Raw genomic sequence first — 23419 nt, forward strand, 5'->3', positions numbered from 1 at the left:
TTACTTAAGGGTAGATAAAGAGTTCCCACCTGCCATAATTTTTCTCTGTTAAACCCCCACTGGGTTTGACATTTCTTTGTATATTGTGCAGGATTGTTAAAAAGTCGTTACCATGACCGGACTAGTTGATGCATGGTAATGATGAAAAGCAGGGTGTTTGGGATTCAACATGGATGGTGGAAATGCAAGATGTCAGAGGAGCCATATATTAAAGAGAATTTGAATTGGAAAACGAATCCCAATCTGCCACTGGGAACATTTTGATCATTTTGATTTATTAAACTTTTATAACAGCATTCACATGGAGCGGAATTAAAACCCTTTAGTCCTGGATAGTTTATGGTACACCAACCACTGTGTAACTGGTATCATTTTTGAAGGTCCTCTTAGCAATCAGTGAAGAAGGAAAAAAATGTGTTGGCAAGAGATTTATTATAAAAGGCAGTTTTCACAAATATTCTTGCATCCAACTTTAAATCCCTCTCTTTTGTTTGCATTGTGTTAAGGATAAAAACACTTTTTGCAATTTCAACATCCTTAAAGTTCTGAAATTTACTAATAAACATGTTTGAAACTCTGATGAATAGTTTTTCAGATTGAGGCATTGCGTTTGTGTACATGGTATAGGATATCTGCTCTTTCAGGCGTGTGTGCCTTTGCACTTAGAGGCATCTAAGTCTGCCTAAGTTTGTGTTTCTGAGTCTTATGAATAAATATTCAAACAGAAATACTAATGCAATTCTAAGCCCAACTTGCAAAACAAAGCAATGAATTTTCTTACAACTACTGGAATTCTGTAACTCAGATCTTTTACAAATCATCTTTCAACATCAGCAAGCATGAGTATTCTTTTCTGAACAGTGGCTCCATAATAAAGAGAAATCAATTACTATTAGAGAGGCACTGTAGGTTAAAGGCATTACAGGTTCACACTTGGTTTTGCAGCCGGGAGAGGGTACTTAGCTGTGAATCAGGGATGATGCAAAAGATGGATGAGACAGAGTTCAAGGAGCAGTAATGTGAGGGTCCAGGACTATCGTTTCAAGCTGTCTGCACTGTAATGATGGATGGTGTGGTGGCAAAAAGTAATAATACCAGATGATGAAAGATGCATCTCAGCCTCTTGAGCCGCAGCATACCAGCTACCTGTTGGAGTTCTGGGGCATAATGATTCCTTATTTGCAGCCAAAAGGTTTTGCTGCATTTAGCAACCCAGATTTTTGGCAGCTGTGCAGGAAGCAAGTAGCATATCAAACACTCCTGCACATTGTAAATTTAATTACCTCATATTTATGCATAGTCGTCGTTGACAGGATCTTACAAGCTATGCTAATATGGTAGGTAATTTGTTACCTCCAGAAATCGCTTTCCATGTGTCTTCTGATCATTATCATGAAACATGATAAATGATCTAGCCCATGAGGTATAAATGAAAATGAAATGGATAATTGGATTCTATGTCTAAATTGTGGCTGGGATAGTCACAGCAATTATAATTGAATTTATCTCATAAAAATGTGTTTGGCAATATATTAATGACCTTTCATGATCTTGAGCCTATGGTGTTACATGAAACTATTCTTAAGATGATTATAACAAGTTTATTATAATTATTTTTAAAAATTCTCCAACAGTTTAAATTTTCTCTTTTCTTCCCTTACTTTGCCTATATTTTTAAAGTAGTGTCTTGTTTATCTACGATGGTTTTAAGCAATTGATACTGATCATCTTTTTTTTGATACTGAAAATAGTGTTTTGTTGTTGCCCTGCCTTGACTGAATGGCTTAGGAACAGAGCAAGGTATAATTGAAACTGTTTCTATGAATACCTTTTATCATTAGCACATTTCTTTCTGCTACGTGATGAAGTGTACCCTCTTGCTTGAATGTGTGTTCTTTGATTCTTATAAGAGAATTTTTCTGCAATACCAAAGTAAAATAGAGTTTGTTTTAAGTATCATTAAACTTTTATCCTTTCTCTCACTTCTCTTCAATCACTTTAAATAACAAAAAATTATTTTATTATAAACATAGAACTCAATTTATTCATTGATTTGGTTAACATTTTTTGAGCAGTTGCCATAAGTTAATTACTGTAATTGTTGCTAATAAAAATAACTAAGACACATGATCTTTAGGGTCTTATAATTCCATATGTAGCTATGGGAAAATCTAGTCTTTAAATTATAATATATTATTATACTTCTTTGTACATGATACTAAAGCTCCTTTCTCTCCTCTAATTTCTTTCCAGGAGGGACCAAGAAGCTAATAAAACTTCTGTTTATGCCTCTTCCATTTCATTACTGAAAAATAACTATCCTAGATTTAGTTAATAACAAATATATGAAAATTTGAAAGTTATCTGGAAATGTGACTTTTCTTTTGAATGAAATATGTCAATAATGAGAGCATGTCCCTAGGGACTTGTTTCTCCTCTTGAATTTTTGCACTTGGAATTTTTTCACTTTCCTTTTATGTTGGTAGTGAACGTAGCTTAACATCAACTTATAAGGTTATTTAGTAACTGGTTAAAGTAACAGGGGATGATGAACACGAGTAAGCCATTTATTCTTTCTAAGTGAATGTAAATTTAATAAAAAGACAGAATATAAATTTTTAGAGTAACTTGTAATAAAAAAAAGCCTATTTATAATAATTTACAATGTGTCAGTGCTGTGATACATGGCTTATTACATGCATTATTTCTGTAATTTCATATTGCCAACTTTTAATATCCCCATCTTACCTACAAGGAACCTGAGGCTGATTGGTGAAGTTGCTCAGATCATGGGGCTTTTAGGGGCTGGCCTTAGATTATAACCCAACTCTGACTCCAGAGCTCAGGCTCTCTTCATTATGGTAACACTTTGCTGTACATGAACAATGTACTTACTTTAAGCTGCTTGGCTACTGTTTTTAACTTACATCCTGTCCTGTCAAGTAACATGATACTTTTAACTTACATCCTGTCCTGTCAAGTAACATGATATCTATAACATCATTTTATTCTGTGATTCTCAACAGAAGAGCAGGGGATGTATGATTCTTTCTAAATCAAATACAAGGTATTCAAAAAACCATGACCACCACACGTGCCCCTTTCCTAGATTCTGATGTACTAACATAAACGTTTGCATGCCTCTGTGTACACATGTGCGTGTGCATGCTTGCTCAACCTAGATTCCAGCAAGCCTAGGAGGGCTTTGTTAGCATCGAAGCAGCATCTTGCACACTTGGGCTTTATTAAAAGCTAAGAACCTAACTATTCTGATATTCCTTTTGCATTCTTCTTCCTCTCTTACCTGAACATTCTTCTTGGATTTTATACCAACAATTATGAATGACCTTTGGAGCTCTACAAAAACTTTGGAAATATTTTGTGTCTCTAATAAGATTCTCTGGATTTCAAAGCTTCCCTGATTGTGGGAAAAATAAATCATTAAGAATTCGATAGCTTGTCTTTTTTCTGAAGACACAGGGCTTGGTAATCAAAGTCCATCAGCACTTAGCATTAATTTCATGAGAATATGAAAATCTTGAGACTGCTTCCTGGATGGCACTCAGCTAGGTGGGCTTTTCTTTGGTCCAGTCATCTTTGATCAAGTTAGATGAAAATCTCAGACTCTCTGGCTTGGTTTTTTGTTTTTTGTTTTTTGTTTTTAATTTCTTCCTTTAAAGACTACCTCTATCGTCATTATTTTCAGCTTGGTGAAACAGGATTAGAAAACTTATAATGTATGCTCTGGAGGAAGTTTTCTCCTCCACTTATGCTATTTTTGTATTCAAGGTAGGGATGTGCTCTGAGTAACTCTTCACATTGAAAGTCAAATCATGAACCATATTTTCTTTTTCAAATTATTCACTTGCAGAGTAGCTCCATTTCTGTGTTTGTTACCTGAGTAAAAATCCAGAGAGGGGCTATGAGATGGCCTCACAAAGTTTTTCTGTGAACTAACCATATTAATGCAGTCAAAGTTTAAATAATGTCAAGACACTAATGACCTAAAATTGGCATGATTCCTGAGTAATGTTAAATAATATTACATTTCAATAGAGAGGTGCTATGGGAAATGTATGAACTGTGTAAAAAATAGTATATTATATACAGATTAATTCAAATAAGACATTCTCAATGTGTAGTTACAAAGCAGAACTAACTTCACTTGATGCCTTTATATGATGTAGTCATCTCATAATATGTTTAATATACAATGATGACTATAGAACTCAACTGTTCCCTCCAAGATGAACTTGACCTAGAAAGATTTTAATGCCCCAACTTTTGCGCATAGACATTCCTCGGTTCTTTTGAGCTCAGAGATTCTCACATTTTGTAAGTCAGGAGTGCTAGTATAATGATGTGTATAAGGAAAAAGATATAAACCAATTTTTGTTAATGATTTAGGAATTTTCAAAAGAAATTTTGGTCTAATTAGAATTTTACCATAGATGCTGACTTTAAATTTAAAATCTCAGTTGAGATGAGATTCTAATTGTATTGTGTTAAGTTGTGTGTGCAGGGGAGTGTTTCTGAGCAGGAGTTTGGGACCAATTAGTTACCTTTCTCTTTACTAATTTTAAAAATTTATTGCTTAAGTATAGTGTAGACATGCAGAAAATTGTGCATTACACAGATAGCTTGATAAATGTATAGCTTGATGAATTTTTACAAACAATATACCCACAATCCACATCAAAAAATAGAATATCACCAGCACCTCAGTGGTCCCCATCACTCCCTTGCAGTCACTAACCCAGCTGCCCCAGAGCAGTCATTATCTCTGGATTCTAATAGGAATAAACAACTTAGGTAAATGGAATTCTTCAGTTTATACTCTTTAATGTGTCTTCACTCTCCAACATTGTGAAATTCATTCGTATTGCTGCATATATCTGTAGATTATTTGACATTATTGTTGTAAAATATTCTATCTGTGACTGTGCCCCTATTTATCCATTTTACCGATGATAGGCATTTGACCTTCAAGGAACAGATGTACTCATTTTGGGAGAGCATCTACTTGGAAGTGAAATTGATAAGTAATAGCATATGCTTATGTTCAGCTTTAGTAGGTACGGCAGTTTTTCAAACTTGTTGTGTCAATTTATACTCCAACAAGCAGCTTGAAAGTTCTGGGTGTTCCATATCTCACCAGTACTAGGTAGTACCCTACCTTAAATTACCTTCTTATGTTCAATTTTTCGTAATGCATTCATTCAGCAATCATCAGTTGATTGCCTAATGTGCTAAGCACTGAAGTCTGAAGTCACAAACTTAAAGACAAATAATATAAAGTATTTGTCTTCAGAGCTCAATAACTAAAGAGAGAGAGAAAATATAGAGAAATCTCTTACAAGAAGAGGTGCATTTATTTCAGGCTAGAGAGGGTGTGCTGAGGAAGGCTTCCCAGAAGCAGTAATAAATGAGCTGGAATTTGAAGATGAATGGTTTTGTTAAGGCTATAAATGGTGAAAGGTCACTCCAGGCACCATATAAAGGGTGAAGGTAGATGAATATAAGAGAAAACTTTTCCATAGAAAATACAAATTGTTATATATGAACATGTGATTGGAATTGGAGAGTGGTAAGACATGAGGCTGGACAGGTAAGCAAGGGACATCAGGAAAGAGTGATGTTTTTGTGTTAAGAAGTTTGCAACTTTCATCGACATCTTCCTGAACCTCTTAATAAGACATAATTTTCCATTCATCAACTGCTGTGTGATAAAATACCCCAAAACTTACTGGCATAAAACAACAACCAGCTTTGGGGAACCAGAAATTCAGAAATGCACAGCAGGGGCGGCTTTTCCCTGTTCCAGGATGTTTGGGTCCTCAGCTAGGAATGCTCAAATTGAACAGCTGCAGGTGACGCAAACTCCTGGAGGTGAGAATCATCTAGAAACTTCTTTATGCACATGTCTGGCACCTGGGCTGTGATAACTCCACCAGTTCACTGAACTTTTAACATGGTGGCTGAGGGCTCCAAGAGCAAGGGTTTCAGGTTCCAGTGAACAGAGGGGAAGTTGCATAGTCCCTTGTGACCTAGTCTCAAAGTCTCATTCCACCACTTCCTCTGTGCTCTATATATTTAGGCAGGTGCAGGATCACCCAGATTCAAGAGGAGCGAACATGAACCCAACCTCTCAATGGAGGCACTCTCAAAAAATTTGTGGCCATGTTTTAAACCATCACAGTGACTTATTTTATGTCTTTTTTCATTGTCCTGTGTGTCATCTATAATACTGTGATAATCACAAAAACTGTCTAGTATTTTTCCCCTAGCCATTCTGCCTATAATGTGAATATCCCCCAGCTGGCACCATGGCTTGGAGAGCATACAGTTGACCTTGGACCTTTTCCTCCATCACCTAATTGACATTTGATTTTGTAAAACTAATATAAATTTACAATCGGTAAAGTATCTCTTTAACATAGTTCGCATTTAAATATTAAAATGAAATAACTTTTGAAACCAGATAAAATATAAACAGGCACAAATAAGTACCTTTACATTTTAAACGTATCATTATACTTTATAGGAATAATACATCTGGTATAGCTCTATGATTAATTTCCAAAGTAACTTTCTTAACCTTTGTTTAATGTCAAATCCTCAATTTAAAACCTAAGCACAGACATAGACATATACTTTTAAAGATGAAGTTGCACGGCTTTGGAACAAGAAATGGCACCTTTCAGGTACAATAGGGGGATCTCTCAGCTATCAGTTTTTGTAAGTGTCATTTTACAAAATTTCATGCCAAAAAAGTTTGATACTTTTTTCTCCTCTTTATAATACTTAAAATAGTAGGCTTCCTTACCCATTTCTTAATCCTCTTAAGTTCACTCATGGAGGTACCATTTCAAGTTTCTTCAGTGCGTATGAAAATGTTTGCACATTTTATTTATGTCTGTACCCCCCCCCCCCCGGCGCCCCGAGCAAATTTCCAGTTGATCTAGCTAAAGTTGCAGAAGGATGGGGAATTGGAAGTTCACAGAAAGAATATATGAACAGTTTGGGCCAGTAGCCATTTATTGCCCTTACTTTTACAAGACATGATATTTGTCAAAGTAGAAAAGGGAGGTTTCCTGTCGCTTAGTAGCAGGAACAGCGGCAGAAGAGCCCAACCCTTTAGCTGTATGATTGTGTTACTTACGGTCTTGACACCCTTTGTCTTACTCTTCTGGAAACTTTCCCTTGCTGTACTGGTGGTTTATAAGTTGGACTGCCTTCTAATATTTTATATGTGGATGGTTTATTTTGATATTCTGAATGTCTAGGTCCCCATTATGGTGTGGAAATAGAGGCGGTCGAATAGAATGGAAATAAAAGGTCTCTTGCTGGCTGAGCTGGCACACTAGTATAAAACGTCCTTTGGAAGGTAACTGTTTACTTGGTTAAATATCTTTATAGTGTCACTACCTTGTTATTTTATCAGATAGGTCTATATTTTTTCTCGTCTACCACCTATTTCCATCTGATTATAAAACTAGGTGTGGTGATTTTATTTTTGATGGTACTTTGACTAATGGGGACAGATATTTTTGGCCCCCTCGAGGAGTACTAATAGAACTGGGTGATTAAAATAATTATTCAGAAGTCCTTTTATTATGGTGACCGCAGGGACGGCCCTATTTTAATGGCATTCCTTTTGTTCATCATTAAACCTATACATTCTTGAGTTACGCATAAAAATCTGCTCTTCTTAGCTCAAAGATTTAAATAGAAGTGCACAGGAACCTGTCCTCTGGTCCCCTGTTCAAATCCCCTGACTCTTTTACGTAGTTGCCAGTAGGAGTAGTTGGTCTGGAGTCACTGACCACATCTGTTGAACCCATTTCACGTGAAAAGTTCTCTATCTCCTGATTTAATCCAGGGCATCTAATAGGACACATAGTTGTTTTTTGTTTTGTTTAATTCCAAATTGAGGAAATGTTCTATAATTGCTAGTTTATGTCATTTGTATTTTGGAATGAATGCATATTGGGAATCTTTAAGTTACAAAACTGACTTGGATCCGTATTAGCTAATGACACAGTTTCTTTGATGTGAAGATTTTTAAAGTCTCTGAAGATTTATGCTTTTTGAACTGAAAAGCATCCTGAAATTGTGACTCTGCTGGAGTTAGTAGTGCATTCATAAAGCCTGTTATCTAGAGGAGCTATCAACATGACTGAAGTCTTATTTAATTGTTTTTACTATGTCATCAGAAATTCGTTTTCATAATAAAGTAATGTATCACTTCTATGCATAGAGGGATATGCCTGGCTACTTAATGGTCACTCTGTACCTCCAGAGTCATGTAGAAATAACTGGGAAATGATAGTTTCCTGATTAACTTGGAGTAAATAAAGGCTTAGATTTTACATGCCTGGGAACCAGGATCATTGAGTAGGGGGAGTGAATAGTGTCCCCTGATTCCATTACTTGACTAAGTCATCACACTTAAAAAAAAAAAAAAAAGGCCTTCTGTTGCTGGCTACATGTACGTGAAAACTTCAACATCCTTTTGAATGACTTGGAATAATCACAAAGTGCATATTCTTATGTGTTATATTACAATGAGTCAACACAACAGAGTAGACTCAAGACGGCCCACTTATATAGTGTTTGGTTATGAATAAATTTTGGAAGATTCTTCTAATTCCGTAGGTTTAATTTTTTTTTTTTAATTTGGAACTTAGACTCATGAGATTTTTAAGTGTTTTTAATATTCTAGATGTGAAAGATTCAGGATATTTTTAAATACTTTTTTCTTGATTATGTTATACATGTTACATATACGTGTACGTGAACATGGATATATGTGTGTGTATATATATAGAGAGAGAGATTATAATCTTGTTATAGAGATTTTGCAGTGGAGTTTTCCTTGTAATTGCTTGCTATCTCTTGGTTTACTGGAGTAGCCATTTTGTCTTAACACATATTAATATAAAATGAATATAAATGGTGTTACTCCAAATCCTTTGGCCTGTAATGTAGGCATGTTTTACATGTTCCTGGGGGACATATATTGTCATTGCCAAACACAGTTATCCTCCTTTCTCCTACCATATATTTTTTTATTCTCTTATCTCATAAAGGTGACTGATGAGATGGTGATGTGATTACGTGTTTATGACCCTAGACTTGAGGGAGCCAAACAAAGAGTTGAAGGCTTTCCCAGTTTTACTACTTACCTGATTGTTATTCTTGGAATCAACTGCATGTTCTTTCCTTGAAATGCATGAACAGTTTGAGCTCTGACCAAGCTGAAATGAGGGATTAAATGGCCATAAGAGAAATCTTCCATATTAGTTTATGATTCAATCAAATGGATCTGTAATTTTCATCATAGCATATGTGGTTTGCCACCATGCCATATGGATTGTGGCACTGATGGAGGCTTTTGTAAAGTTGTTGAATTATTGCAGTAATTCATAATTCTGAATGAATTCATTGCACAGATATTAATTAGCATCGTTTGGGGACAAAATGAAATGAAATTGTGTAGTTATCTCACAGTTAGATTACATGGGCTAAAAAGCAAATCAACTTCACTTTTTAAAATCCCTTCACCTTTTCATATACCCTAATTATGAACCTAACCTTGTTTTTAGTTTCTATTGGCAGATCTAACATCGTGTGCTGCTGCTGCTCTGCCTTTTTATTTCAAGCAGGTGATAAAGTTATTGCAGCAGTGTTTTCAAATCCAGATGAATAAAAGGCCATGGTAATGTATAGGATGTAAAATTCAGCATGCAAAATTTGCAGTTTTGTTGCTGAAATGGTTCTTCTTATTTCAGCACATGAGGCAGCAGGAAAGAGCCATGTCATTGAGATTAAATACTGTAATTCCACAGATTTTGGAGTTTTAAAAAAATGAATACATATTACACGGGGACTGAGAGGCAAAACAGCTTTTCAATATTTAGTATCAGAAAATTTTCCTACCCTGGATTAAATTTTTGTTCAAGAAACTCAAGTTATTGGTATACATTCTAGTACTATTAGTGCAATTGTGTATTTTGATAAAATGATATTCATATATACATATATGAGAACTTTTTCTTCACATGGAAAATCTTTTTAAAAAATAATTGATTTGATTTGACTGAAAGACAAAAAAGAATTATTACATAGGTTTGTAGCTGTGCCTTTTTTTACAAGGTGGATAAATCATTTGATGCCATTTGGTCACTAAGCAATTGCCTAGAAAGTGTTCTTTTGTTCCAGTCAACTAACTCCTTTAATTAAATAGTAACATTTTGTAGGTGCTGTGTATCACTGTCAGAGCAATTGGCTAGCAACATGGTTCAGAGCTCAAGGTGGTAAATCTTACATTTTGAGGAGTTAATTTCACCATCTGAAAATAAATAAAATTCGCACAGTTTTACTATTGCCATCTCAAGATTTTGGTTCTCACACTGGAGATGTAGTCTAACTTTTCTTGTATGGAACAAATTTATGGAACAGAATTTATGTAGAAAATTGTTTTTTAGAGTGGCATGGGTAACTACCCCCCCCACCCCCACCCCAGGGCATTGGTGAGCCAGCCACTCATTCTGTAATGCTGTTATTGAACTTAGGCACCATGACAGACACTGAGAATGTGATGATGAGAAAGTTTTATGAGCACATTACAAATTTTATTGGAAAATAAAGAAAAAAGAAAAAGGAAGACCACTCGTAGGCTCATAGTTCCCCAATCACTGCTATTAGCTTTTTGGTTTATTTCCTTCTGGTGGTGGTGCTTGGTGGCTTTCTTTTTACCTCTTTTCCTTTCCTTTCCTTTCCTTTCCTTTCCTTTCCTTTCCTTTCCTTTCCTTTCCTTTCCTTTCCTTTCCTTTCCTTTCCTTTCCTTTCCTTTCCTTTCCCTTCCTTTCCTTTCCTTTCCTTTCCCTTCTTTTCCCTTCCCTTCCTTTCCCTTCCCTTCCCTTCCCTTCCCTTCCCTTCCCTTCCCTTCGCTTCCCTCCCCTCCCCTTCCCTTTGATTTTAATAGGGATATACTTTTTAAAATGAGCGTGCTAATCAACTAAGCATTCAAATGTCCTTTGATGTTTGTTGTATAATCTTCACAACTTTGTGTTCTTGAAGTTTGTGTGAAATTCTATTAAAATATCATAATTTCTGTCACCATTTTCCTATTGTAGCATATTTTGATTGCTTAATGTTTTGCTCTTCTAAACATAGATTTAGTTATCTCCTTACATTAAATTTCCAGAAGTAGGATTATTTTAGTCTATAAATACATTTTTATTTCTCGTTCTACATTGATAGTTTTCCAGAAATACCCTTTCGCTTGTTGGTGAGCAGGTTGTATACTCACATGCCCGTGTGCCTCCCTGACCGTGTTCAAGCCCGTGTGAGTAAGTGATCACGTGGCTCGGGTTTACACCATCTTCAGACTTCTACTCTAGTACTCTTGAGAAATGGAAATGTAAGTGATGTAATTTTAGGTAAGCATAGGCCACAGATTGCTGAGAGGAAATTATTTTTAATATTGTATGTTTCTTCAGATGAGCCTATGGTATTTTGGCCTGGAGAACTCTTCATTATGTGGAACTGCCATGTGCGTTTCTTGATCAAGTAATCCTGGCCCCTGGCCACTCAAAGCAAGTAACACTCCTCAGTCATTTGAACAGCTGTCGTCAGTGGGGAATCACTGGGAAAGAATGGAGGAACTCTTGTTTAGATAGATATAATTAATAGTGATAAAAATACATAGTATAAACAAATATATATATATATTCATTAAAAGAGGGCTTTGTTGCACAATTGCGTTTTTCGACTTTGAAGTATTTCTACCTACTTACTGCTGTGAAATCATGTGTGCTTATTTCATGCTTCTCAGAATTGTGTGTGTGTGTGTGAAATATTGTGAATATGGGCAGTGGGCACAGCACACACTGCGTAGTCCACCGTGACTATGAGCTAACACTCATGTAGTTTTCATGGAGATGAATAGATACCAGTGGCTCCTTTTGATTGATACATGGTCTAGATGCTGTCATAGGAATCTCAGGTTTAACAACATTCAAACTTTGTGATGTCTTAGCATTAACTTCGTTTGACCAGTTCAAGCTTATGAGCCACCTGAAGGATATGATTTGAAAAAAGTATCTATCATTGGATTGTTGGATTTAAAAGAAATTTAATATATTAAATTAAAATTTTTTGACAACGCACAAATGTATCACCATAATTAAACATAATTATTAATTTATCTGAAAGATGATTTATAGAATTTACTGACTACATGCAAACATTATGAAGTAGTAGCCAAAAGAGTGAATGAAGAGTTTTTGGCTGCCTAAGGAATTTGTTAGGGCTGGAAATCTGAGGCATCAGAGAGTAACAGTGAAAATCATGAAAGAACTATTAACTCTTCTCATAAATGTATTTTATGCATAAATGTATTTTATGCAAATGCATTACAGTTTATACAATGTGGATGCAGGAGAAATCTTGTTAAATGCATCTGAAAATTTTCAAATGTGTACTTAATGTTTTTATATCTAAGGAAAAAATGAAACATTATGGTGCCATACATATGATATTAAATGTCCAAAGACAATGTTTCTAATTATCTAGCCTGCCTTCCATTTCTTATGGGAGGAAAGGCCATCTTCCTATTCATCAGTGTTATTATTTTAAATTTCTTGAAACACCTCAAGTACCATTAAATTATATTGTTATCTTTTTAAGCCACAATTTAAAATCATTTAAAATTATTATAGGGTAGCTGATAAAATAAATGCTCGAATTATTTTGTACACTGATGTCATTCTTCCTGCTTTCAGTCTCTAATGTTTTTTTCCCGTTTACTTGAACATTTGATAGGTGACGAGGGAGAAGATTAAACAACATGAAGCATGAACGAGTGAATTCATTTTTTTAAATGGAACTGGATCAAAATTTTAATGAGAGGAATGGTAAAGAAATAGAAAAATACTGATTTGAAGTGATCTATTCATTTAAGTAAACAAGTGGTAGCAAGTAAGAAAATATCTATCTCCAAGGCAAATATTCTAATTTGATTTTTACAGGAATTCAGACATAGTAAGGGGACATTGATTCTTGTAGCCATTTTGAGTAATAATTTTTATCATCTCTATTTTCATTTCCTTTTAAAAAATAAATAGCAGTGAACAGACAGTGTTGATAAATATTGCCTTTTAAATAATTTCTGCTGCTCTGAATCTAGCTAGGATGTTTTCCTAGGAGAATTATTTTCCAAGCTTCCTACCACCCAGAGAAAAGGTGGAGCTGAGATGTCTCCTAGGAAGAAGGATGAAGTCATAGTTCATGTATGTGATAGGCTGAAAAGTGGCCCCAACGAAATAGGATCCTAATCTCTGCAGCCGAAGACTATTACCTTATATGGGGAAATGGTCTTTGGGGATGTGATTAAGTTAAGAGTCTTGAGATGAGGAGAGTATCTTGGATTATCCATGTGGACCCTGCACATGGATATAATCACAAGAATATCCTTATAAACAGGGGGTAGAAAGAGATTTGACTACAGAGAGAAGAGAAAAAGGCAGTGTTAACAGTGAAAGAGATTGGAGTGATGTGGTCACCAGCCAAGGAATACCAGCAGCTAGCAGGTGTAGGAAAAGGCAAGGAGCTGACTCCCCCCAGAGCGTTTGTGGGAAGTGTGGCCGGTGCCACCTTGATTTTGATCCTGTGATACTGATTTGGAGCACCTGGCCTCCAGAACCTTGCGAGAATAAATTTCTGATATTTAAAGCCTCCACATTTGTGGTCATTTGTTATAGCAGCCATAGGAGACAAAGCACTGTCTGCTTCTGCTAGTGAGAGGGTGATCTCAAGATACTTTTTGTCAAGGCTTCTTGGACAAGTAAATAAAACAATTTGGAGGGAGACAGAATTGAGAGGTTATTTATTTCTTTGGAAAGATGAATGTAGAGGTGTCATTTGCCTTGATACTTACTTTGTTAAGTGACTTTTTCTGGCTTCGTAGCTTCTACTTCTGATTTTGCATTTTATTAATTAATTGAATGTTGATAAGTGACACATATGTTTGTAAAATAGCATTATAACAGGAATAACTAGATGAGAATATACTTTCCTAATGACTTACCTTGATTTCAAGACACTTTTAAAAATCATTTGAAATAAAATACAAATATAGCAATTTGAATGTATAATTGCAATTTTATAATAGGTTTAGCTCTAGCATAATGAATGTAAGTCATTAATTGAAAGTTAATTGGTAACATTGGCAAAGTTTATCTTGTATTTTGGGGATTGCATGCTTCAGCTGATACCTAGTATACAGTTGGGATTTATTCACACCACACCTCTGGGTCTGATAGTGTATTAAGTTATGAAGAATATTAATATTGCTGCAGAACAATTACTTGTTCATTTGCTAACTGATTAAAATTCATGCATAATTTATTGAAATGAATAGAGATTTCATAAATAAGCCTCCTTGTTCTCAAGGGTCTAAAAACAAAATGCATATGCTAATATGAGGCTACTTTTTCCTTCAAACATAAAACTTTAATATGTAGTGGTATATTAGTCTCATTAATGGTAAGTTTCACTTATAATCATGCTGTTAATCAATGTATATGCTGCTAAGCCTCTCTGAACACTGCCACAGTTCTAAATTTGAGCTGCTGCTTTGATTACTGGACCGCCCCTTTTGTTTACTTGGCTGTGGCGAGTGAGATATAAAACTGATAGGAGTGAATTGTGGCCCTTTGGGCCAAGAACCTGATTACATCAAACTTAGTTTTTGATGTACACAAAACACTAGTGTTGAATATTAATTTTTGATTTTGAAATTCATATGCTCTCTGGCAGAAACAAAGTAGCATCAAATATAGGACTTACGTACATATTTAGAAATGTTAAGTCTTTTAAAATTCTTAAAATTATGCCTAGTTTACCAATGAGGAAATTGTAATGCCAAGAAGTTAGATAACATATTCAAGTTTACTCAGCTGTCAGTGTATACAGTTTTTAAAACCAGATCACTTGGCTTTATATTTTGTTTTCTTTTACATATCATTTCTTTAGAGATAGAAATGATAGGAGAAATGTTATGTTTTACTTTTTTATTTGTTTCTAAGAATATGTTTGGTTGTAGCTTTTCCTCTCTCCTCTCCCTCCCATCTTCTGCTCTCCTCTTTTGTTTTCTCCTTATTTTCTGTGACAATGATGTGCAGAATTTTGATGGGTGAGATTTAACATTCAGTATACACTTATTAGGTCAGGTTTAAGGACACCCATACATTGATAGATTAACCAAGGTTTGTTATTTATAGTTCCTGTGACAAAGTGTTCCGTCATGTTAAATATCAGACATCTTCAGGTTGTTGTTCAGCTGTAATGTGAGTGACGCATCACTGCTCTGGGTTAGAACCCCAGTAAGTTGTGAATTTAGCATCATTTCCTACTTAGTCAGTATATGAGCCATCTGGAATGAAAACAAACATTGCATATATGAGGCAGCTCAGTTTATTTGCAAAATCCAGACTACTTAAAATATGTGCAGCATTTAGATAGTCGGGGAAGACATTTGCATTTTTTCTGTTACATTCATTTCTCTCTTCAGCTTCATTTTAGTTTAAAGTTTAGAAAATATGTCAACTTTCTCTTTCTCTTTGTCTACCAAAACTTGTTGAAATACAGAAGTTGTTAGACTAGTTGGTAAAATTTCATGATATGAAATGTCTAGCTCTATCTTTCTTTAGCTGATAAATGAAAATTCTAAACTATTTTGGTTTTATTTAAACTTTCCTCTGTAACTTCTCAATTGAAGTCAGTTGTAAAATTGGAAATAGTTCACCATCTACTCAGTGTTGACTATATATTGTTGAAATAATTTTAAACCATAAAGGAGAAATTTTGTAGTTAAAGTTTATAAATCAGGTGTTAAGAACTGCTTTTCCAAAGAAATAGAAATAATTCTAAATGTAAACAGTTTATATAGCACATAAATTGTCTTATTTAACCTTAGCTTTATTTTCACTTTAAATCAGAGCAACACTGAAGCACAAGTTCATATGATTTTACTGATAACTAATTTGAAAGCTATTGCCATAATGAGTCAGGATTCTTGATTGGAGTAACTTTATATTCTTCAAGTGATTTTTGGGTAGAAAATATTAGTGTTACTCACTAGATACTTCCTTCCCCTATCTGTTATTCTTTATCTCAGTATCTGTTTTCTATATAATTCTCAATTTAAAACAATGAATTTGTTGATTTATTGTTATTATGCCTCCCTTGCCGTATTATATGAATACCAAATGTATAGGGTAGCTTAGCAATGAGTAGTTACTCAACAAATATTTGTCATATGAATTTGGGAGGAAAATTCTTAAAAATTACTTTAGCCTGGGTAGAGATCTAGGCCAGCTAGTCTTATTCCTTATGTCAGGGTTGTTAATAACTGAGGGACTCGTGAGGCAGAAATTGTACTTTGGAGTTTAAAAGTAAATCCTGGGCTACAACCGGAAACCCTACTTCATTTATACCTTTATCAGAAGGCAGAACCTGTCTATGAGCTTTCTCGTATTGTTGTATTCTAAGCATGTATTGCTATTAAAACAGAAAATCCAGTTTGAAAAATATTGGCTGTCTCTTCTTAACAACCCACTACTACCTGGTGATGGAGGAGGGTGACAAGAAAAGTGTTGTGTGGTTGCATTTCATAGTTTTTCTTCATATGATTTTTTGTCTATAATAATACAGCATTTATTCTCCGATTTCCTGTCTTTAACTAAACCTTTGACTTAAATGGGTGGCTCTTTGGAAATGGAATTCTTCTTTTGCTGTTATTGTGTAATCTTCATATAATTTGCTTTAAATCTTTTTTTTAAAAAGCCTTTAAAACAATTTTGGGGCAGTTAAGACTTTATTAAGGTTAACACTTTCCTTAAGTCTTCTGGCTTCCCCACGAAGTGTTCTTCCACCTGATCACAATGTACTAGTTAGAGACATATGGACAGAGCTAGAGCTATGGGATCCTCCATAAAGTTCAATATCAAATTTCACATACATTGTTGTTAAGGGAAAAAAAAGTGCTCTAATTCATCGTTCATCATTTCTGTAAGTTCAAACATTGAAATAATGTTTCCCAAAGTTTCTTTCAAGCAACAAATATCTAAGCTATTCAAAATTAAATTGCAGCGTACCTTTGACATTTGAGTTTAATATTTGATGCATTGCCTTATCACATGCAACTCCCAAAGGCCACTGATAGGTAATGATTTGTGATTATGCCTCGGTGTAAATTTCAGCTTCTTAACGCTGAGAGATGGGTGTGTGGAAACGAGTCAGCACCCGGCATCAGCCCCTGAGTTCAGTTTGCTGTGCTTTCTTTTCATCTCATCTGCAGGAGCTCTGCAGAAGTAAAGGAAAACACAATAAAAACAAAAACACTACTTGATCATATTTCAGGAATGAAATAATGAGTTACAGCAGTATTAATTAATTTGGGGATTTATAAAGGTTTTAGGACCTCAAGAATGTCAAAGACCAACTGTACTCTGTTTCGCAGCTAATCAGAGCTATTCATCTCTAAATATTTTCTCCTTATTTCCCTTGGTTACTGCGCCTTTACAGATTTATCTCTCAGAGAGGCATGTTTTTAATAAAAGGAAACTTGTGGGAATAGTGTCATATACCATCTGTGAAAGTATTTGCTCTTTAAAAGTCCAGTTTCCAGACCACTCATTTCCAGTATTCTTTTAAGTTTTTATTATAAAGTCCTAAGTAAATTCTTCCTAAAGCCTTTAGGCTTTCAGAGGCATTACTCTGTGTATTATAGTCTTTGGATTCTAACTAATGAGACTGCACATTCATCTCTCCTAGAACCACCAAGACCCATTGCTCCTCCTCAGCTGCTTGGTGTTGGGCCTACATATTTGCTGATTCAGCTAAATGCCAACTCCATCATTGGCGATGGTCCCATTATCTTGAAAGAAGTGGAGTACCGAATGACATCGGGCTCCTGGACAGAAACCCACGCAGTCAATGCTCCAACTTATAAATTATGGCATTTGGACCCAGATACTGAATACGAGATCCGTGTTCTGCTTACAAGACCTGGTGAAGGCGGAACGGGGCTCCCAGGACCTCCACTCATCACCAGAACCAAATGTGCAGGTAAGACAGAGCAGTCCACTCTGCCTGGGGGAGGAATCTAGCATAAGACACATAACAGACATACAATATTAAAAGTTCTAATTATTTGGTACATGATTAGTCACACTATTCTAAGAGTTTCAATGAATTTGGTGAATTGTCGCCTTAATTATGTCATAAATTTGATTTAAGGGCAGTGTGAGTGTTTATTATTATTCAGTGTTATTATGAAGCTACAATCTTTTCTTGCTTGGTAATTTGACTCAACTTGCTTGTGTTTAGCCCAAAATCTCTAATAGATGCAGGTGAAGCTATTATTGAGAGAGAGAACCTTGGCAGTTGAAGCAAATGCTGAATACCTTTCTACTATGTGGAAATTGTCCTCGATAATTACATTATGGTCAGTGCAGAGGCCATATCTGATAATACCAATTAGAAAAGTTAACTCTGAGCAAATCCTTGGTAAAAGTACTCTTCTATTCAGAAAATCCTGTTTTTGAGGATTAATGCAGCAGCTCGACGACCAGTTGTAAAATATAGAGAGGATTTCCTTATGTTTTTAAGACTTGCCATTGCCCTCCTCATGCCTAAATCAGAGTGGTGAAAATAATAGTACATGGAGAAAGCAGAAAGAAAGAGTAAAAAGTGAAATAAAAGTAATGTATAAACATACATCCTTGTTCCTTATCATGCCACATTGTTATAATGGGAGAAATTGTTAGCTATTTATTAAAAGCCACTGGAAAGTTTAATTGTCTAGGTTATCAGAGTGCACTAAAAGTGCACTCTTTATTTTATTGTTGAAAATAGTTTAATTTTTTAGTTTAGTTGAAAGCAACATTTTTTTATCCATCAAGCATTATGTTGAAACACCTGCAGAGTTAGTACATGGATCTATGCATCTTAAACATTTAAAGATTTAGGTTCTGAAAATTGAAAACTAAGACTGTGGGGACCTATGAAAATGTAAATGCCTGTGAAATGTCTTTTGTTTCTTTAACCTCTGTTTAGCAATCAGTATTCTGAGGCAACTCACCAAGGGTACTGATCGAAGATCAAAGTGAAGTCCCTGAAGTTGCCTGATGTACTGTCATCCCTAAGTATTTTTTAATCTGGCTCAATTTTTACATATTAATATATACAAGTTAATTTTAAATAGGAATATATTTTGTGTATCAATATTGAAAGATCACTAATAGGAGGTTTAACTGCTCAATCATTAGTCTGAGACTTGGACAATGGAGTCTGCTAATTTGCTGACTAGTGTCATACATTTATCCTGTGGTTGAAAAACAGCTTAACCCACAAGACTTTGGGTGAGTCTCCATGGCCCAGCCTAAATCACACAGTTTGCCTTTCAAGTTTTCCGTGTAGCTAAGTCTTCTTATTCTAGGTAATGTGACACATTACTCTTATTGTAGTAGTTGAGCCTCCTGGGGGAGAAAACAAGTTGACTCTACAACCTCAGCGAATCAGAGAAATAATTTAAAGACAAGACAGTGTGGAAACTATGAAGTAGCTCACTCTGTCTTCCGAAATTAATATCCCAGGCAAACAGAAAGAGATGAACAATAGGGTCCATTTTACTGCCTACACGTTTTCTGATGAGATTACCTTTTTCCCCCTACATTTAATTTTTAGAAGATACATGCAAATTGAAATAATAAATGTTAATTGACAATTCTAGTGGATCTTCCTCTTGACTTGCTGTGTCCGAACTTCTTTCTTCTAAATGTCTCATCTGCCTTCTAATTTTTTATTTTCATCAAAATAGATCATTAAAAATTAACAGTACCACACAATGTGTTGTTAATATGTAATTTTTTAGCCTAGGAATTATTTGAAATTAGCCATTGATATGAAGGCCAATGGAGATTGCAAATAAATCAGAGTGTGTTTTAAGGCTAGTTATGCTGTATTAAGTGGGTGAAAACAACGTGTTAATGAGCATTGATTTATCCCTATTGAATGCTTATGTTCAAAATGCGTATTGAACTGCAATAAGTAAAACTATGTGAAGTGCTTTGAGGTGTTTTATTTTGAGAATAACCTTATTTGTGTGGGAGGGAATAGGATAAAAATAACTTACATTCATATCTGCTTTCAAATTTATAAATGTCTTGACATTTTGAAGTTATATTGGTCTTTTTTTCTGATATGTTATTTGAGAAACATTTAATTTGTGGGCTCTGTGGCATAAAATGGTATCAAGCTCACTCATTTGTAGTTTTACTTCCAACTGTAAAAAGTTTATTTTTAAAAATATGTCTCACATGTAGTGAGTCTTTGTCACGTATTTTTATTAATTTATTTATGTCCTCATAAGATATGTTTGATGCGGATTTTTATGGTAAAATAAAAAGCACCTACAGATTAGATTTTTCAAGTACATTGTGGGTTGGAGAGAAACTGGTTTTTGTTTCATTAGGATGTCTACTAATCTTGCTCTATTATTAGAAAAGGAGGGAAACCTTATGAATTTTATATTGTATTAATTTTTAAATAATTTCTGAAAAGCAAAATTTGAATATAATTGATAAACATTGCATGTCTAAATAGAGTCAGTGTTGGTTTAAATGATGATGTCCATCTACTTTCCCTCTTCAAGATCCTTTTCCCCAAATTTAAGATCCCTCAGACCCCACCAGCACCGTCACTGGTCTCAGCCTGGTGGTTTATAACAACAACATAGAACACAACATATGCTGACTATGATATTATCTGATATTTAGTACAAAAATTCTTCATAATCTGGAGAAATGACCCCACTGAGATGCTAAATGTAACCTTTGGAGAAGTTCCCATCTAATTCTGTTAAATTGTGCAAGCTCTGAATACTGGTTCTGTAAACCATTCCATTTTAATGAATACTGGGAGAATGCCACATTGTAGGGTAGTGTTTTACCATTAATATAATCTGACTGAATAAATATTTACTGTTTTGAAATAACTGTTTTAATACATCCTGTATGTTAGACCACCAGGAAGCCTTGAAAATAAGTATAAATATTTTTTAGCTATATGTATGTGTCTGATATCAATTTTATAAGAATTTCCAATAAGTAACAGGCGTAATGATTACATTCTCTCTCTCAGGAATTCTTATTTTATTTTGGTGGATCACAGAGGAACAATTTTTGACTAAGTACCAATCAAAGAGTAAATTAGTTACTATTTACTGTCTTAAAAATTCCATTTTAATGTCTTTAAGCCTTTGAAATTTTACTTCTGGCAGTAATAAATTTTGTTTTCTTGGCAGAAATCTGTCAGTAAATAATTTTATAGCAAGTTAATTAAATGGTTTTATTTATGTGTATTAATGAGTAAATTTTATATTTTAAATACAAATGTAGATTTTCATAGTTAAGTATTGTTTGCTACTGCTTTATAGTTATTTGGATATTATTATCCCCATCTTGTAGCTAGTGAATCTAAGATCCAGAAAAAGCAAAATAAAAAACAGAGATTTGTCTAACCTCGGCTAGCTGGGCCAGTGGGGCTCACACCCATTTTCTGGTGCTTGAAAAGCCTGAATTCTTTCCCCTCTTTCTCCTACTATAGGTGATCTTTTCTTCCCCCTTTCAGAAGAGTATAGCATGAGTAAATGAAAGTACAGCAGGTAAAATCTGGGAGACATTTAAAAATAGGATCTGCATGGGTAACTTATTCTTTGAGAAAACATAGCTTAATGTTTGCAACTTGGCTTTTATTGAAAGCACAATTGATTAGTGTTCTTAACACTCAAGTATATGCCGAGTTTAAAATATTTTAAACAGGTAAAGCAGTGTTTCACTTTATCCTTTTCTGAAAATGTCCTGCTTAGTTACCAAAGCTATTTCTTTGTTTTCTTTCTAAAGTACTTTAAAATCATGTGGTAAGTGCAATTACCTGCTTCAGGGTCACTCAAGTTAGGAGAGGTGGTAATTACAGCCTCTTGTGGCTGTAGCCACCTACAATTGCCTCATGCTTCTCTATGTACCTGAGGGGTATGATTATTTCACTGTTAGTTTACAGCCTGACCCATGTTATTGCTCACATAATGCTTCTTCAGGCATTTTATACATTTTTTAAAAAAAGGTATAAATGTGAAGTTGTCTTAAATGGGCAGTAATTCAAAAACTCCATTGAACAATCAAAGAAAGCATGCTTGTTTTTTTCCATGTGTCTATTTCCTCTGGGTATACCATCTGGTGTATAGAACCTAAGAAAATACAGTTTTCTCTTTCTCTTATTAAATGGAAATAAAATATGCCATCATCAGAAATTGTCTGCATTGCATGCTTTGGCAATTGCATGTTAAAATTGCTCTTTTAAATTGCCTTCTGCTTCTGGGTAACCCATTGTGGCACTGCTTTATGATTAACTGACATTTTAGCAGCATCTCCCTCATAGGGAAGGTCAAGAGTTCAGGGTGTCCAGAACGTAATATTTTTACACAGTTGGGAAAGCTACTCTCTGCTCTTATATTGAAGTTCAGTGCTCTTGGCAAGTTTCATTGAGACATGTAGATCTATGAAGCAGTGAAAAGCAGAGTATCTTATTTTAAACGTAAACATTTACTAAACCTGCATTTTTTTTTCTCTTCAAAATCCAAAATGGAAGAAAACAAAACAGAACAATACTCAGGCATACACCAGAAACCACAATGTGAGGAATTACATTTTGGCCTTTTGGCTACAGCTTCATCAGCAAAATGGAACCATATATTGGTTTTTCTTGTGGTCTAAGATAGTTATCAATCACAAAGACTATTTATCATTAAAACTAGGTTAAACAAAATGAACAATTGTTTTAAGAAGTGGTATGGTTTAATAGTGTAAGGATGCCGTACTAATTTGATTTCAACTGAAGGCTTATATCAGTGCTTGTTTTAAAAATTGTTTAAATGTATTAATCTCTTATATATTACCTTTATATGGCTTCTTTATTATTTTTGAGCAAGAGTTTTAAAAGACAGTGCTGTTATTATTGAAGTAAAAAAAAAATCTAAAGATAAAAAGCCATAAGAAAAGTAATGGAGAACTACAGTTCTTCGATTTCCAAAAAAATCTAAAAGAAACAAGTTCATACTGTATAGCACAGGGAACTATATTCAACATCTTGTAACTTACGGTGAAAAAGAATATGAAAACGAGTATATGTATGTTCATGTATGACGGAAGCATTGTGCTGTACACCAGAAATTGACACAAAATTGTAAACTGACTATACTTCAATAAAAATATATACATATATAAATATTTAAGGAAGAAATGAAAAAACTCTAAAAGAGAAAACACTTTTTTAGATTTTTTTTCTTTTT

At 34.6% G+C, this 23419-nt stretch overlaps 1 protein-coding gene across 5 annotated transcripts in view; it reads left to right on the forward strand.

Moving 5' to 3' along the window:
* The window catches only part of PTPRK (protein tyrosine phosphatase receptor type K), a 510632-nt gene that overhangs the window by 286098 nt on the left and 201115 nt on the right, over window positions 1–23419 (forward strand). For all 5 annotated transcript variants that reach the window (XM_074368389.1, XM_074368386.1, XM_074368385.1 and 2 more), the window contains exon 7: window positions 17845–18138. In XM_074368389.1, coding sequence (XP_074224490.1) covers window positions 17845–18138 — 294 coding nt within the window. The remainder of the gene's footprint in view (window positions 1–17844; window positions 18139–23419) is intronic.

The sequence above is a fragment of the Camelus bactrianus genome, chromosome 8 (assembly GCF_048773025.1).
Source record: "Camelus bactrianus isolate YW-2024 breed Bactrian camel chromosome 8, ASM4877302v1, whole genome shotgun sequence".
Lineage (NCBI taxonomy): Eukaryota > Metazoa > Chordata > Mammalia > Artiodactyla > Camelidae > Camelus > Camelus bactrianus.